This window comes from Rhea pennata, chromosome 1 (genome assembly GCF_028389875.1).
Source record: "Rhea pennata isolate bPtePen1 chromosome 1, bPtePen1.pri, whole genome shotgun sequence".
NCBI classification, from domain to species: Eukaryota; Metazoa; Chordata; class Aves; order Rheiformes; family Rheidae; genus Rhea; species Rhea pennata.
This window is the reverse complement of record NC_084663.1, coordinates 151,652,436-151,671,045: the sequence shown is the minus strand read 5'-3', so window position 1 is coordinate 151,671,045 and position 18,610 is coordinate 151,652,436. Positions and strand designations below refer to the sequence as shown.

The following is an 18,610-nucleotide window of genomic DNA, read 5'->3' as shown; positions in this document are numbered from 1 at the left end:
GAAGGCTCTCTCTGTCTCCCACTACCTTCTGTGTTGCATATGTAATAGCAGGAACAGATGAATAGCTCAGTTCTGTTGCATACCAAAGCCTAGAAATGTCTTAGAAATGTTTTCTGCAGCTGGTTCTCTCTGTTGTCCTTTGTCATGTATGTCTCATTGCAAGCAGGATTCACCTATAGGATATGTAAGATATATGACTAAGAATTATATGTTGCTGAGGTAAATAGTATTTTGTAATTCAGTAGAGGTTTTCAGCCAAGCTCTCAAAGTACTTTGCTAAGTGAAAAAGCTGAATCTGATATCTCATCTATATGTGTAACTTGTACATATCAACAAACCGAGTGTTTAAATAATTTACCTAAGGTATTGTAATGTATTAGAGAAACTTCTGGATTGTTTTCTAGGAGACTTGCAGGCTACCTGCCTGCTCTGAGTAGTTTCAGCATTACTCTTTTCCACATAAGGTCATGATTTTTACAAAGAGTATGCAGGAGCTGCAAATGTAACTCTACCATCTGGGTTTTTAGGCTATGTACTCTTTGGAGATGCAGAGCAAGATTTGTTCTCATAATGGCAAATAGAAAAGCAAAGAAAATTTGAACCCTGACTGGAATATAAAAACATTGAATATACTAATGGAAGAAATGGTTCACCAATAATATCCCACATTTATTATTTGTCTGTTTTTTCTGTGACTGAAGATTTCAAGCATGGGCTTAATGTTCTAGTGTGCTGAGTATGTCCTGCAAGATGCTGGAAACTTCCATTTCCTATTCTCTGATGGAAATTGAAAATATTCAGCAACTCTTTTGCTGATGTTCTTCAACAAAAGAAACCCAGAACATTTTTCAGGGACAAGTTAGTTGTTTGCTAATAAGGCTTTTTATATATTAATGCTTTTGTGGTGCCATGTAATGTTTTCAGTATTGATCCTGTGAGTTTCATAAGGCATTAATGTAGATTTTCCAGATGTAAAAGAGAATCCTTTTGGCTGTACAGGTACGGTAAACATTACCTTGTCTTTCCAAGTGCTCATTTCATCATGATTATTGGGGGGAGGGGGAGTAATTAGATAGCAAGCTATGAGCTATTTCAGCGTAACTGAGAATCACAGTTGTAACTACTTTGTCACTGACTCAAAAATCAGTAATAAATTTTAATTTCCAGCTCTACACATAGGGGCCTGGATTGCCTGTTTGAAAACCTATTCTAAAGCTCAGTAGCCATAGCTTTCTACCATAAATGAGAACCTCAGTACATGCATGAGTGTACATGGTCACATATGGATTTGAAATTATGCCAAACACAAATATACTTTCAGTTCCTTTTATTCCATTCATTTTCTGCTTTTTCTTTTCCTGTGTAACTTTCTTCTCTACCTCTGATTTGTAACTATGTTTCTGCTTATCCTTCCATTTTCACTTTTGCCTGCTCATTCCCTAACACTGAATTTTAGAAAGCTGCTTCAACTATTCTTGTACTGGAGTTCATATCCCTCTGGCCTGCCTAACTCCGGACACATTCATTCCTGCATTCCTCACTGTGGCAGGCAGAGCAGGAGATAGGCCCCAGGCAATGCTACAGCAACAAATCTGGTTGTGTCTTTCTGGCTTTTTGAAACATCATGCACATTTTTTGTGCTCCAGAGCCTTGCTAGGACTTGGAGTCTGTGTCTAGAAGAGGATTTTAAATGTGACACAAAACAACTTAAAGCCACTAATTCTTTAGGGGCTAAGATGATTTTTTAATACATGTATATGTGTATACATATATGTGTGTGTACATTTGTATATATATGCCACAAGTGTAACTGTGAGTGGTTCAGGTGTTGACCACAGGGATTTTTGGAATAAACTCCACTCAGGGAGTTTATTATGCTGACACAGGCCCAGTCTTCCAAAATGCTGAACGATGTTACCTGCTGTGCTGTTTTTTTGCTGGCCCGCAGCTCCTCCTGAGGTGTGGCCCCTGTCTTGGCAGCCCCACCAGTGCCCACGTTCACAGCAGAAGCTGGCAATTTTCATAATTCTATTATTTAAAAAGAAAAAAAAATGATGTAGAAAGATACATATGTATTCATATTAAACCAGTTTAAATGACAAGCACATATTATTACTTGATTACTACACCATTGGAAAATCTCCAGCCTCTCCGATTTTGTCTGCTGATTCCTAACATGTGAGCAGACTGTCAAAACCAACTTCATTGTTTCAATTTTAAGTAAGCCTATATACATGGTAACTGAAAAGAAACACACTATGTTCTCTGCTTTTAAAATTTAATGTTATCTTTTTTCATGTTTTGCAGTTTTTCTTTATGAGAGAAGAACCTATTTCTTGAACAGGAATAATGAAGTGAATAGGAGAGCTGAGAATTTTATCAGCCTAGCAGCAAAATGTTGCAAGCTACTAGCCTAGTTTGTAATATAAACCCATTGCAGCATAAAATAAATTAAGTACTGTGTTGTGTTAAGGTAATGATCTTTTATCTAGGTAAAATATGCAAAGGTAGGCTACATTATATTGAGACAGAATAATAAATAAAAACCTGAAACAGAAATACACATTTTCACAAATGCCTTCCACAGATTGCAATGTCTGTGAATAATTTTTTTTTTAAATGGAGTCATAAGACTTTACAAATTGAAACACGATACCTGCACAATTACTTTGGGCTCTGAGTGTTCCCATTCCTGGACTCACAAGCCTGCTCAAAAACAGGTCATAAGGCCTGATCTTAAAAAATATATTTATCTGAGGAATGTTCACAAGCTATTTATAGGATTGCAAATAGAGATGAAAGTTGAAGAACAGGCATTCCTTGATAGTAGCCCAAAAGCAAGTGCAAGATTTTGCTTGCACAGTTTTATTTGTTATTTTTTTGAGCTGAACGCATAATCAAGAGCTGGATGTGTATGGATGAGATGTTCAACAAAATTGCACATAACACCCTTTAATGAAAAAAACAGCCTTTTCATAGAACTGATCTAAAGATTGTTGAAGTCAAAGGAAGGCTTTGTATTGTGACCTTCAGAGTTTTGTTTTATGTTAATTGCTTGGATTTTCTTTCTTTTTATACATACTCACAGGTCACAAAATGATAGTGACAAAGAGCAAAGAGATTTGGAGAGAAGATTTCGAGAAAAAGAACCTGAAAGGCAAAGGTATCGTTTGGACGATGGCAGAAAGCATAGAGCTCACTATGAGTTTGACAAGTTTGTGAGAAGGAACGAAGAAGAGCTGAAATGGGGAAAAGGATACAACCAAGACAGAGGAAAGAAAGGGAACCACAACTACAGCTTCACTGTGGAGACAGTAGACAAACTGGGTAAAGAGGACAAGTGTGATGACATGGCATCCAAAAAGGAGCGCATAAGAAATAAGGTTCTTTTATTCATTTAGGATAATCTTTCATTAGTAAAATATACTTCAAGATCACAGGTTTTACTTTTGCAATCTCAGTGTAAAGATGCTTTTTCAAAGAAAGCTTTCTTTATTTGGTTTTCAGTAAAACCTAGGCTTCTATTTATTGTTGTCAGAGGACAACAGCAGTTAAATAAGGTCACAGGTCCCTGCTCATTTATATTTACAATATGTAGCATAATTTCTGCATAGCTTTCAACCACGGCATTATTAGAACACTATTCTTGGAAGCCTTGTATTTTTTGAGTGTATTAAAGTTGTTACATCTTCGTTTGTAATGAAATTTAAAAATGGTGGCATACAAGTCTTTTAAAAATGAATTTCCATTACCCAGCACACAAAGTATTAGATTAAGAATTGGCCAGCATTGCTCAATAGAGGAACTATAAAGACTTAAATAGCTAATTCAGAAACCATTGTATTCAGAGGGTGTGAATGTGAAAGTTCTTCAGTATTGTACACCGTAGCAGTTAGAAAAGGGTGTCATTCAGTTAGAACGAATTATCCTCAGAGTCATTGTCAGGAAGAGTCAGGTGCAAAAACAGTGCAAGAGGGACGGCCTGTGGCAGGGTATGAAGACAGAACCGTCACTTATTGTCTCCCAGAAACATGGGGATCATTTTTCTCAGACTCCCTGATTTCATGGATGCACCAGAGTCTTTTCACGAGATGGCTGTTCTTGTCAGCCCCATTCTCTCTCTCCGTTCTCTTCCTAGATTTCCCACAAAGGATGACTGAAACACTGCTTTGCGTAGAAATTCATTCTGCATGTGAAACTTTTCTTTCAAACCAAGTTCCTGATCTGTAATGGGGCCTAAAGCTGACAATGAGTAAATTGGTCATGTGCAAAATGCCTCTGTATGGCATGTACACTGAGCAAGTCCAGGTGGACTCACAGTGCATGTCATGTAAGTCACCTTGCGCAAACATAGAAAGCCTGGCATGCCCAGCCTGCTGTTTACGCACAGATGAGCTGGGCCGTACGTGTGAGGTTTATCTGCAAATACACAATAGCCACTCTCCACATACACCAGCAGCGCAAGCTGTCAAACAATCAGAAAAATGGCTATCAAAAACAGGAATATGGGGAAGGCAGCTTTTCTCAGTTTGTCGTGTTGCCCGTGAGATCTGGTAAAACATCTGCAATGCTGAAACTGAATGGTGCCTCTTGGAGGCCTTTTTAAACCTTGGGTCATACCTTAAGAAGCCTCCTTCTTTTATTTCTTTCCACCTTACTTCCAGCAGCTGGCTGAGTCTCTGCATTAGTCCACACCTCAAGTTCTAGATCTGTTCCCTGAACAAAATAAGCAGTAGCGGTAAAGATTTTTGCAGTTTTATGACTGTTTTTCTCAAGAATATTTATCACATAGCGATGAGTTAGGGGTTTAGTTTTCCAAGCTGCCTATATAATTAACAATGTTAGCAGAAGTTTCTGAATGAAGCAAGCTTCTTTCAGAACTATACATGAATTAATTAGAAAATGGGAAATTTCCAGTGGAAATAACAATCATGCTACCTTTCATATGAGGTCCAGAGTCTGAAAATGGTGAAAAAAAAAAGATGGACTCATCATAATGTTTCCAGTGGCACTATTCATTAGAGGATCTAGGATTATGTGGCTAGCGTTCACTAGCTGTTTGTGATGTAGGAAGATGGATGTTACGTTGATACATCTCCTACAACACTACAAAGTACTAACTAGAATGATTTAGTTGTATGGCCTGTTGGTAAATCTTGATATCTGGTCTAAAGAAACAGAATCAAGTGGGAAAAAAAGACAAACTGAGATGAAGAAAGAAAGAAAGAGGGGAAAGGGATGTTAGGGATTAAAAAAGAAAGAGAGCGAGAGAAAGAATGAAAGAATAAAAGATCAAAATAACTTCAAATTATGAAGACAGACAGAAGTTTTATAGCTTGATATAGAACTCAGCTTGATATATAGTTTGATATAGTTTGATACAGAGTATAGTTTGATATAGAATTTCAGTGCTGTGCCATTGTCTTAAAATAGACCATTCATTCTGTTTTCTGAACTTAACCTTTGATCAAAAGGCTTTGATTTTAGTGAACGAGTTGCTTCATAACACTAAAAACTGATATTTGTGAGAGTAAAAACAGTCTGACTTTAAATTTCAAAAATAAAAATTTGCAAGTTTTAGGTGTCTTTTCCTTGTAAACTGGCTCCTTTTTCCACTTTTTCCATTATATAATGATTAGAGCAGCAAGTGTATGATTGGATCACTCACAAGGCCTGTGTATGTTAAAATTGTACTTTGTTTATTATCAGTGTGTGAATCTCCTGCATTCATACACGAAAGGAATATGGAAGCTATGATGAAGCTGAGCTACAACTGCAATTTTATTTTGCTATATATAACTAAAATGTGCCTTCCATGTTTAAACTGTGTGACTCATTCATCACTTGAAGTAGCACATATTTGAAGTAGAGCACACATCAATAAGTAATGTTCAGCTGAGGATAATTTCCTAGCTATTATCGGCTAAACTGTTCTCTGACTTGTGTTTTCTTTTAATGCTCATATTTGTTGTTTGTCATGCAGAGTTGGAAGTGCACAGGGTGTTGTTCCCGGTTGATATTAGTGAAGGTAGCAACGCTGTTCAGAATTTTACCTGGGCATGCTCTATAATGTTATGTTTGATAATTGTCTGTAATATTTCTCTCTGTTTGGATTAAATGTATCATCAGACCTCTAATGTTTACAGCTTTTTAAATTTATTTAAAATGCCTGGCTCCCAAGACTAGAGTTACAAACAAGACAGATATTAAGAACTTGGACAATTTTCATTACACTTCATTTTTTCCCAGGTCTTACGAAATGTAAAGCAGTGTAACACAACATCGACTTTCTCCAGAAACTCACATTAATCACTTTAAAATCCCACATATGTATCCCGCATAGGTTTCTTAGAAGGTTAACCGTATCTGCTTCCTTGTAGGATCGTCCAGCCATGCAGCTGTACCAGCCAGGAGCTCGCATTCGAACACAGACGGGATCTGCAAGTAAAACTTATGACTGCACTGGGAAGTTCTTTGAAGATGCTCTTGATAAGAAGTATGAGGCAGATAATTCAGTTGGAGGTGGTTCTGAAAAGAGTGAAGAGGCAGAATAAAACAAACTGGAGGAAGGACTTGTGAATAGGGATGAACTTAAGATTTGACTTTGCCACAAAAATCCAATTCAGAACTCCACAGATTGCACCAACAAAATTATAATAACTGTCTCTTATTTTCTGTAAAATAAAGGAAACAGAAACTGGAGACATAAGGTATCTTACAGCAAAGGAATACAGTTGCTTTTTTACAAAAAGCAGAACAAACACTATATACCCAATTTAAAAGCAGTCCAATATTTTGTTAGACTTGCCTTGAAATAGCAAACCTAACAGTTTTGATGGAGTATTTTAGAAGACTTTTCAGAAGCTATTTCACCTTTTCAAGTCTATTAAACTGAGAAAAGAAATAAAATGTAGATTTGCCTAGGTTTGAAATCTGAGGCACTTTACCCGTGTTCTGTGCATGACATGAACAACGCAGGACCCCTCCTGCAAACGGCAGCAGGCAGAGCCACCGCAGGGAGTCGCAGTCGGACCTGGGGCGACTGGCCCCGCGGGAAGCTCCGGAGCCAGCGGTGTTTGCAGGATCAGGCCGACAGTTTGCACCTTTGTGAGAAATGTCTGTTGGTCTCTGAACCTCATTGTGTTTACGTTGTTTTTCAATTAACTCTAGCGTCAGATAAGCGTGATTAAAGCTACAAGTATGTTCTTAACAGTTTGTCATTTTCTGAGCCACTTTTGCTTTTTATGTTATAATAGATTCTTGCGTGTAAAACACGAAAAAGCTAATGCACACCTCAGCATTTAAACACTATATCTGGTTTTATTAAATTAGCTGATTTTTATGTTTTTGACACTGACTTTTGAAAAAAAGTGGTTGTACAGTAATGACTTTTTGTATGTTAATGTTTCATATAAGTTGCAGTTGCAGGATTGGGAAAATCTGTGATACGTGACATTTCTGGAGTATAATTTGTTTAAACACACACCACTGGCAACTCCAGCCCACCATTTTGTAGATCTAGGCCAGATTCTGCCCTCTGATGGAGGGACATATGTATATAGTTACCACTGGTTTCAAGGATAGTTGCATATTTACTGAAGGGCAAAACATGTTCATTTGTCTTTTATGGCTGAGGATTTCTCGGTTGCCTGAAACTAAGATCTGCTTTGTCAATTAAATAGTAAGATATTAATTTATTTTTTACATCCTCTTTGAACATTTTATTATTAAACATAACATCTAATTGTTCTAGACTGAAAAAGTATTTATTGTATTTTCCAAGATATTAAACATTAAATGGAATAAAAGTAAAAAGATTTTGACTATGATTTTGAGACGTGATCTTCAGTAATTTTTTCATTCAGTACTCTAGAAAAATTAAGTAAGTTGCTATGCTACTTGGTATTTTAAAGAGGTAGATAAAAATACAGTTGATCGAAGATTTCCATGTTAAGCTATGTAGGTGAGCAACCAACTAAAATTACTTCAAAGCAGAAAGATCCTTAGCATAAATAAAGCAGAATCATTTGGGTTTAGCACTATCTATGTCAAGTTTGTCCTGACTGCAAATAATGAATTTTGGTTTGACTTACTTTTTGTGTCAGGGACAGAGGTTGTGTCTGGTAGTATGGGGTGGGCTTCTTGTAAATGAGAAGGACCTGCTTAGTTTGAGAGGGAAACAACTTAACCAGGCAAGTTCCCCCACAGTTCAACCAGGCTGGGTGGAAATCTCTGCCAGATCAGGATCTGCCTAAGAGCAAATATTTCCAACCTCTTCTAACACCCACGGAAGGCTGGCAAAGCCTGACGGACTGCAGGAGGGTTCTCATTTGTGAGAGACCCAGAAAGCAAGTGATTTTGTGTGTACTTACACACTTGAGCTTGGTATCTTTTGGCCAGCATTGACTGCAGTCACTCAGCCCTTCTCCCCTCCTCCCCCTGCCCCACTGAAGATTTTAAGTAGGTGTCTCAGGATAGTATTATAGATAATTACTTTGAATTAATACAGTTTATTTAGCAGTAAGTTTCCATTTGGGGTTTCCTATTTTCCATGTGTTTCAGATGTCAGAGATTGGACTTCAAACCATGACTAAGTAAAAAATGTCAGTTTTTTAATGTCCATGTCTTTCAGGTAGAGCTGCTGTTCCCTCACTAAGTGGGATACTTGCACCCTATTTACTTATTTTTGTTCTTTTGTGGATACAGCTTCTTGCAAGCGGGAGCTTCATTCAGAGCTTTGTACCCTTGAGAAACAGTGAGGCAGCGCTTTGATTTACATGTTCCCATTGAATGAATGTGCAGGACATATTCATATTCAGACATGGGCCTCTACGTGAGGCCCCCTCTAATCAACGTCTGCACTATGGCCTCTGGCACTGAACCAAAACTCAAGGAGCAGGACGCAGTTGCTTCTGAACAAAGTCCTCCTGTGAGCTGTGAGGGCAACACTGTTGTTCTCCTAAGGAGTCAAAGACAAGGCTGTAGCTATAGTAGCTGTTAAAGAGAATCGGCCTGGATCTCCTCGTACGTCCTTTCACACAGGAAGTGCAAAACTTGGCCTTGGTCCCTTCAATCCGTAATGATTCTGTATCGCACATTCCCTGCACTTAGGTGATTACAGGACATGCAAGGTGGCTCACTGGAGAGCAAGGGTTTTGAAGAGTCCCACTGAATCTACACAGAAACCTTCTTCTAGCCTGCTGGACATTCTGACCACATCTCTGCCTAATGGCTTGGCTATGGCACTCAATGAGGAACTCTTAGAACAATCTCTGTTATTTAGCAGGTCTCGATATCTCTTGCGCCCTCATCCAAAAGGGCTGTCTGAGGGTCCTCCAGACACCATCAGCAGGACTGGAGCATTTTTGTAGGCAGGCAACAACTGTAACTACAGCTCAGGGGAGACTGAAGCAGCAGGGCAGCAGCTGGAGCGCTGGCACCCAGCCTTTTCTGGAAAACAGCTGCTACCATACCTGCATCTTAGAAAGTTAAGCATCCCCTGAAAAACACACCTCCACAACTTGCCGTATAAATTACACCCACGGGTCTATTGCCATGAAAATCAGCGAGGAGCCAAGATCTTGGTCAGCTGAGCAAGCAGGCCAGAGGCAACAGCAGTGATCCAAGAGGGCCGTGCCTAGGAAAAAAGCAGGTTCAACAATCTCCAAGGCAACAGCTTTCAACTGGTTACTGCAAGGCAAGTTAGCATCTAACAAAACTTGCAACAAAAGCATTTCCATGGCCAGGGGGAGTGCAGGACAGACACTAAACAGCATGTACAGGCTGAAGATGCTGTGCTGAGAGCAACAAGCTCCTTGCTGCACGAGCCAGGAGCTCGGGAAGCGGAGACTGCTGCCACGGCATCATGGCTAAACACATCAACCCAAGAACCCATGAAATGGCTTCTGCCTTCAGAGAAAACGCCCCTTGCGCACTTCAACGTCCAGCCCGGCACCCCTCCCTGAGTCACCGAGGAAGGTGTTGCCAGCGCTGTTACTCATCGGGAGCAAGTAACGTAACGCAAGAGGAAGGAGCAGCTGCCTTGCCGGTGCTCCTGGTCTCCACTGAGAATGAAACCGCCTCAGAAAGCTCAGTGGCGGATTCTGCAGCTCGCTCTCTGCCTCCTTCAAACGGCACAGATTCAGTATGATCGGACACCATCCGTATATTCCATTTGTTATCTGCGCGCGCCCGCACGCGTGTTGCTGATGAATGTGACTTTTTGATTAAGCGCCAAGAAACAACTTTTTCTAGCGAAAGAAGTGGAATCTGTTTCCAAGGCCGTGTCCCAGTTTCTTCTGCACGTGGGGTCCCTTGAGGGCCTCCTTTCCTGCGAGCGCTTACACGCGCTCCCCGCTTGCTAAAACCGCGCGCGCGCTGCCTTGCCCACCTCGCTGCGGGGCCGCGCAAGGGCCGAGCCTGCCCCCGTCGCTGGGGCGCCAGGCGCAGGGGCCCCCCGCGCACGTCCACCGGCTGACCTGCAGAGCGCCGCTATTTCTCCCCACGTCTCTTCCGGCTGACACAAACCAAATCGGACGTGCAGCCCGTCCTTGTGCGAATTCGGCATGGCGCGAGCGCCTTGTTTCCACAATAGTAACTTCGTTTCGCAAATTCAGCTCGGCCGTAAATCAACGCAGCTTCCCCGAGAAACGGGAATTGTGTCTACTCACATCACAGCTGACTTTGTTGCCATCTATTTTCTTGCTTTTAAAATATAATGTTCTAAATTTAGTAAAAATCTTCACCACCTTGAAAGCTTCACTACATTTCTGCTGGCATGTTTCTTGACTTACTGAGACCTGAGGTCATCACTATTTTGTGGTACAGATGTCCTCTTGTCTGTCAAACTGGGAGCAGGATCTAGTCTGTCGTGAACTGTTGTTTTAGGGGAAACTGAGGTGGAACTTAAATATTCGGTAAATAATCTGTATTTGTGTGTGTAGCAGTTTTAAGGAGAAGCTTATTCACTTCCAAAACATCATTCTGACATAGTCAAAATTCAACTTTTTAAATATATCCTGCTGCTTATTTCCACTTAAAAACAAATGTCTCTAAGTTGTTTTCAGAGCCTCTTTGTGGATCTATGAATTATGTCACTAAATCACAGAATGGTAGGTATAAATACGGTAGGGTAACATTCCTCCTCATTCTACATGTAATTTCTCTGCGAGCCTTTTCACCCGCAGTTAGACCTGATGGGCCCACACAAAGATGTGACTTGCCAACAGGACAGAAAACACTGACTATGCACAAAATTATATTCAACACCAAAAAAAAAAAAAAAGCTTAAAAAAGAATAAAAATCTAAACCCACTTACGTTTACTTTTTCCATTAACCTGATATGACACAGACTATTAAGAATCAGCTGGGTACATGACTTGTGAGTTGGTGGTGCTGCTTGAGTTTTAAATGAGGAAAGGAAAGACTTCAAATTCTTGAGTAGCTGTTATTTATTTATAATTCTGGTTACTAGAAAATATGAAAAAAAAGGGAAACCTACTGAGCTTTATCTGATAATTCCAAGCAAACTAAAAAAATGTGCTCTGTCTTCTCTGCATCTGCTTGGATTTTTGATTGAAGTTCATTAACTTCTTGAAAACTGAGAATGTCATCATCGACTTGTCAAGAGCTCGTTTATCTTTGAACAGTTTAAGTCTCTCCCAAACATCTTCACTGCTGCATAACTAAAAAGTAAATATTTTCAAGACACACTTCATGATTTACACTTCATTAGGCCATATTCTGATCTCACTGAACATGTTCCATTTACATAACTCATTTACAACTATGTAAATACTAGCAGAGATTTATTACTGTTACATATACAAATATTGTGATATTCTGGTAAAAAAGGACAAAAGCAGAGGAGATATCTGACTGTAATTGTCAGAGCAATGCTCTTCATCGAATTCCAACATGTTTCCAGCTAGCAGATTAGAAAAATTAAATGCTCTTTGAAAGGGCAAGGATTAACTGTAGAGATATTAAACGCTTGTTCAAGAATGACATTCTGTGTCATGCTCAGGTCAGGATCTGCAACTGCCCCCCAGCACGTGAGGGGAGCAGGAGATACAAAAAGATGCCATACCAGGAAACTCTTTTTGCCTTTTAAAAATGTTTAGATATTTTAAACTCAAATATGAATATTCTGAAAAACTTCTGTAAGAATTTTTCTTTTTCATTGTTAGTATCCTACTTGCCAGCTCTTGTGAACAGAGAAATAAAGGTAACACCAGAAAGATTCAAGTGGACAAGCAGAGGGCTTGGATTACCTGCTATGTTACTGCTGATCTGTAATACAGGTCTCTGTTTTGTATTAGTTTCTATCTCTGGTTACCACAGAAGTGTTGGTGGCTCTACTAAATAAGATGGAAAAGTTCCGCCTCATCTTGTTTCCTACAGTGAGCTTGAAGGAAGATGAGTATTGATACCTGATCAGTATTTATGACTTTACCTGCTGGAACTTCTTGCATGTTTTTGACAGCTGTCAAAAGTCATCAGCATCTAGAAATGACAATATGTGTATAATCACACTCTCAGGCATTCGGACCAGGAAATCATGATGCCCCCGACATAAATTAACTGTGTACTCCAGCATGCCGTTGCCAAAGATATTCTGCACTTGCTCTGTGGAATAAGAAAAGAAAAAGGGAGAGAAAAATAAATATGAAAAAATCCACACATAATCTGATTATTTTAAAGCATGATTTTAACTACAATGACATCAGGCTAGGAATACTTTGGTGTTATGAGGAAAAAGCATCGGGGACAAAATTAAGATGAGATAATAGATTGGGTGATACATATGTTGATGAGAAAGAAGAAAAGTGATCTGGTGTTAGTCTGGATGTTGGCTGTAACCAGAATTGCAGGGATTTTGGGAATGACTGTGATATAAACCAGTAGCTTTCAGACACAGGCTGGAAGAAGAGCAACTACCAGGACTGGTCATGCTGGGGACCCTACAGTTCCCACCCACATCCTTCAAGTACCCTAAGACAGCCTTGCAAAGAGGATCTGCAACCACAAAAGCCTTTGAGTATAGCAGACATATAATTTCATTTCTTTTTAAAATTTGCACATGATTTGAGAAAGAACTTGGGTTAATGAATAACCGAACTATTGTAGAATTCTGCAACAAATACAATTTTGGGAGGGCTGGTGGGAGGAAAGAGCTCAAAATCCTCATTTTGCCACATTCCCAGCTGATGATGCAATTTTCAGAGGGCAATGCAGGGGCAAACACAAAGCGGAAGGCTAAAAGGGAAAGTTCAAAAGAACCATGAGCAGCAGCCCAGCAGCAAGAGCTGGGGCTGGTTTCAGTGGTGCTAAGAAGGCTCTCCTTAGGGAGAAATGGTATTAGGGGCAAAGTATCTTAACTGCCTCCTATATGAATTGAAGGAAGAGAACAAAGTTCACAGTGATAAAATACAGCCAGCGTACTCAATAATGATGATTTACAGACACAAATGACAACGTCAAAATCAGCCTTGGCATGGAGTCTATTTTGACGTGGAAGATTTTATAGTTTCTCGCTTGCTGTTACTCGGAATAGTTTAGCGGTCTTCTGACTGCACTTATTCTAGATAATATATCCATACATGTACTGAAGAGGATAGGGTAGGAACTGGCTTATCAAACTGATCTTCCAAACCAGTTTAAGATGTCCAGTTTGAAACCTGGGTGAAGAATGGAACTTAGTCATCAGGAACAGATGTAGGAGCCAACGCTGCTTTAACACTAGCACTTCCCAAGTGGCTTTGTCTAGACTTATTTTTCTCAGAAATGACTGCATTATGGGATAAACCAGGGAACTAAGTATCATCTTGAACTGAAACTTAGGACTCTTACCACCATAAAGCAAAATCTCCAACATCTTTTATTCACCATTAAACAGACACAGGCACTACTAACAGGTAATCTATCATACTGATAGGTAATCAGACACTTATTAATTCTGTAAACTTTGCTTCCTAATGTAAATACAGCTTTGTATGCTTCATGTGCTGCTCTAGCCTCAGATAAGTTGTTGACAACAGAGCAGCACTCACAGAGCACAAGCCCTTCATCCCACTTGCTTTTACGGGGACTTCCAAAGGCCCTGAGGGGTATGTGGGCAGCTATCATTTTCTGTGGTGTAAGGAGAGAGGAGGGAACAGCAATGCAAATACTTCCCCCCCTCAAACTTGTCAGGGTGTCCAGGGAGGGATAAGTGTACTTGAGGGATCTGTCATCTCAAGACTGCACTTTTCTGATGTACCACCTGTTCTCAGCTGTGCTCGTGGTCACCCTCTCAGCAGGATTACATAAATTCTTGCTGTGATATCGCCCAGGAGATCCAGGCAAAATTTCACTTTTGATTTGAAGCTCATTGTTCAAAGCAGAACAGAACAAAACAGAAAATCCAAGGCTCCCTCGGTGCTGGATTGCCTTGTGTCGCAGACTTGAAGAGTATCACAGCGTGGGCTCACTTGCTCTCATCCACGTGGGTGGTTAGGGAGGTCTCACCTCCCAGTTCTCGCTCTGGACCTAGTGCACAGGTTCCTTGACCCTGTGCAGGGGGAAGATTTCGATGTGCTGTCCTTGATCAATCCATTTGCACAGCCCAAATTGTATTTTCCTTGCCCTTTTATTGAATAACAAATACATGATAGTGTGTGTGGGGGTGGGAAACAGCAAAGTATTGAGAAAGAGCTGGGGGACAGGGAGATGTGAGAAGCACATTGGGGGCCTCTGCTCTTTGCTTTGGGAGCTGCTTTCAAGAGCAGGCCCATGCCAGGGTCCTTGCCCAAGCTGTGCTTTGCACAGGCCACGCACCTCCCTCAGTCAGACCTGCTGGCTTGACCTCCTTGCCTGACCTGGGACCTGCTCATCTTGACGGACTTGCTGGCACCCACGGCTCCTGGTGAGCAGGCCAGGCAAATGGAGGGCAAACTTCCAAACTAATTAAAAAGGGAATATTAAATGTGACTATCTTAGGAATGTCAGATGAAAAATACAAATACTTTTCTAGCTGAATAAACTGTGTGTTGGTTCCTTAATTTATAGCATTATCCCACAATGCAAACATTAAAGATGACTGTATATTGAAAACTTTTAAGATCCTTATTCAAATGTCAAACACCTAAGAAAGCACTTTGAAATGCACTACATAGGGTACAAATGCTTTCAATGGGTATTTAAGACATACTTTAAAGTACTCATGATTTATCCATAGCTACAGTGTTGTACTGTGTAACAGGTTTACCACTCTATTCATTACCACCACTACCATACAAAAAGAACAGAAAAGCAATTCTACAAAATAACCTAGAGACCTAAAAGAAGGAATAAAATGAAATAAAACAGCTTTCTGGTATGATTATCCTCTGTGTCTTCTAATCAATCTTTGTTGTTGAGATTTTCACCAAAAGAGAAAATTCACTGATGAATATGCATAATTTTTACATTTTTCTTAGGTAAGAAGAATAATCTGGAACTTAAAATTCTATGCAAGCCTCTCTTGCATTAATATTAACTGATGAGGGAGACTCATGAAAGTTTAGCATGATTTCAGAAATGGGCTATGGATTTGCAGAAAAATATTTCTTAATAACTTTGAAAAAAAAGCTTGACCATACAATACAAAAGTAAGAGGGTTTGAAGGACTTATTTAATAGGGCTGAGACAACGTCTCTCACATTATTTATCCTTCGTTTGCTCATGCAGTACTTACTTACTCTGTAACTGCTCATCCAGCAAAAAATCCTTATGGGATTTCTTCAACTCATTTGGGGAAACCTTTTCTTGATCAGGTCGAAAGGAAATCCTCCAAGTCCTCCAGATCACCTGCAGAAATCAACAGCAAGTAGAAAAAATACGAAATAAGTTAACTTAGTCTGGTCAAGAACAATTGGGGTAAATGGGGTACACCTAACTTACTGGGAGTTTTAAAAACCATTTGATTCAGTGCTTAGTGGAAATTATTAGATAAACTATAGATGCTGGAGATAAATACAAGAATTGTGATGTAGTAAAAGAACTGGCAAATGGGAGAAAGACAAAAAATAGGATGAAAGGAGAAATACTATGGAGACAGGTTATTAGCTGATTTTGGATTGAGAGTGACTGAAGCAGGAGTCAGCCAATGACATTCGTAGTAATAAAACCAGGATAAAATGCAAGTACCATGCCTAGTGATAACTAGTAAGAGTTCTCTTTACTGAGTCTTAGACGGAAATGACGGACTGTTTTTTACATTAGTCATGGGAAAATTACAAGACGCAACATGATGTGATTCTGGAGAAGCTGGACACCATCCTGGAGCAAGTCAGGCACAGCAGGTCCTGGAGACCCAAGGGAAGCCTTTGCTTATAAGAAGGGGTCAGAGAGAGATATTTTTTTGTTGTGTGTATTGTTCAATGATGTACTATTGTACAAATTAGAAAAGCAAAGGTGCAAAAAGGACCTTTAAAAAACAGCAGAACTGAGGTATCACAAAACTTCATTCTTGAAAAAGAAACGTAAATTTATGCTTTCTCAGGATAATTGTTTCATCTTCAGAATCTTGCTCAGCACGCAGTAAAAAGCATCCAATATAAATTACATGATTTAAAGTATCCCACTTTTCAAAATATCTTTTAGTTTTACTATGAAGTCAAAGCTGTTTGACAGCTTCCCAGGTTGCTGTGCAGAGTTTCAGCACCAACAGAGATTTTAATTTTCCGAAGTATAGCAATGCAATGTATTTTTTTTAGCTTGCTGATGTCAGCATCAGTGAACACGAGAGAATACATCCACGTCTGGGCTTATCCTGTGTCCTTACCTCTGAGCTGCTGACAGTGAAGTGGTGGAAGTCCTTGCTGGGGGCAGGAGACTGGCAGTGGAGTTCATGAAGAGTCTCCTGCAGAAGGGACACCATGCTGCTTGTTCTTCCTAACCTGCGAGCAGCAACACTAGCCCCCGTCTACCAAGACTGTTTGTGTGAACTCTGTGCTCCAACTCAGCTTATTCCCCACGGTCTTACAACAATGACCGCGTCTGTGTCTCTCTGACAACCTGCTTAACAGGAAGGATTAAGTGTCAAAACCTTTTTGCAGGTGCACAATGCTTTCGGAAGCATTGTGGCTAGGCTACGGTCACAGCTATAACCTCAGTGTAGCGCAGTCATACCCAAGGTAACATTTGTGGTTATCCGACAGTGACCTCTGGGCTAATATGGCTAGATGGCTCCCTGTGCCAGTTTACTGGTTAACACTACAGCGACTGCTGCAAAGACCTGCTCCAAAATGCTCTGCTGAAGATAAGGGTACATTTTCCACAAAGTTATTTTATTCTGTATAGCATAGTTGGCTTGTGTTTTTGTCAAATTTCTCTAGTTGTTGTGGGTCATCAGAAATAAAATCCTCCAGAGCAATATCAAGATTTTGAAAATGATGGAAGAGAGACAAAGGAAGACTAGGAATGCATCTTAATATGACAACATGATCTGATTTTTATGCAGATGATTAAGGCCTTGATCCTTCAGCCAGGTGAACTTAAGTACTAATATCTGCCCATCCTGAGCCTCTGGTTTACAGGGCTTAGCCAGGGACTGCTTATTCAAGCAGAGGTTTCTGCCTACAGAATGCTTTTAGGGAAAGAGAACATCATTCGATTAATTCAAGTTCTAATAGCTAATAAAAAAGGAAGTTGCATCTACTACTGGGAGCCCAAGGGTCTGAACCAAGAGGCGCAGCCAGACAAAACCTGTTGAGTTTCCTTCACTCAAAGTTCACTGCCCAGGTGGGAAATCCTGATGCTCGAAGGTGACTGAGCTCCCTACTATGGCCCTGCTTCCCCTCTGACCTTCCAGTCCTGGCACAGAGTGCTTTCTCATATAGCGAATAGGTGTACACTAGTTTATATTGGCTGTATGCCAAAAGATCCCTTTTTTAAGAGATGAATTGCAGCTGGGAATATATAGGGGAGATTTAAGAGATGAAAAAAAGTTTACTCTAAAAGATTACATGGGGGAAAGATGCTCATAAGAAATTTTAAACAAGTATTTCCAAATTCACGGGAGCTTTTACAAGCTGGCTTATTTTATTTTGATAGCTCATTTTCTATATTTTCTGTAATGTTGTCTAAAGAGTGACAAAAATATCATTACTCAAATTAAGACTTATGTTAGTTATTATGTAATTTTTTTTCTGACCCAGGTATTTAAGGAGACGACTGCAAGTCATAGTATTTTCTGGACTGAAGGCATAGTAAGAAGTTCCATGCGACAAATGACTTCTCCGAATTTTACTGACAGAATACATTACTGTTTAAATATATTTCTAAGAGATCAATATGAAACTGAGGTCCATTGAACTCCTTTCCAAGGCTAACGCAGCTCTGTATAGTTCTCTGCACAGTTATGCTATATAGAAGTGAATCAAAACTCTATTAGAAACCTCTCATAAAGACAAATTTCTGAATGTTTGTATTAAATATGCTTTCAAAAGCCGATCGAGAATTCACCAGAACAGTCATTCTTAGAAGAATATTTTTATACTCAGCTACAGTGCAATGAGGTTAATTCAATCGGCAAAAAGTCCTTTACTTCTCTTATACATTAATTTTAATCTCAGAGGTTTCAGCTAT

At 39.8% G+C, this 18,610-nt stretch overlaps 1 protein-coding gene and 1 pseudogene across 3 annotated transcripts in view; one reads left to right on the top strand and one right to left on the bottom strand.

Annotated features, from left to right (window-relative positions):
* UPF3A (UPF3A regulator of nonsense mediated mRNA decay) overlaps positions 1–7,752 on the top strand; it is a 28,867-nt gene extending 21,115 nt beyond the window's left edge. For 2 of the 3 annotated variants that reach the window (XM_062575352.1, XM_062575343.1), the window contains 2 exons: positions 3,089–3,383; positions 6,381–7,752. In XM_062575352.1, the coding sequence (XP_062431336.1) occupies positions 3,089–3,383; positions 6,381–6,554 (469 nt within the window). In that variant the 3' untranslated portion in view covers positions 6,555–7,752. The remainder of the gene's footprint in view (positions 1–3,088; positions 3,384–6,380) is intronic. The other variant, XM_062575335.1, reaches the window with a different exon arrangement.
* A 3,777-nt stretch (positions 7,753–11,529) lies between these two features.
* On the bottom strand, positions 11,530–16,901 carry LOC134142504 (F-box only protein 36-like; annotated as a pseudogene).
* Positions 16,902–18,610: the final 1,709 nt, after the last annotated feature.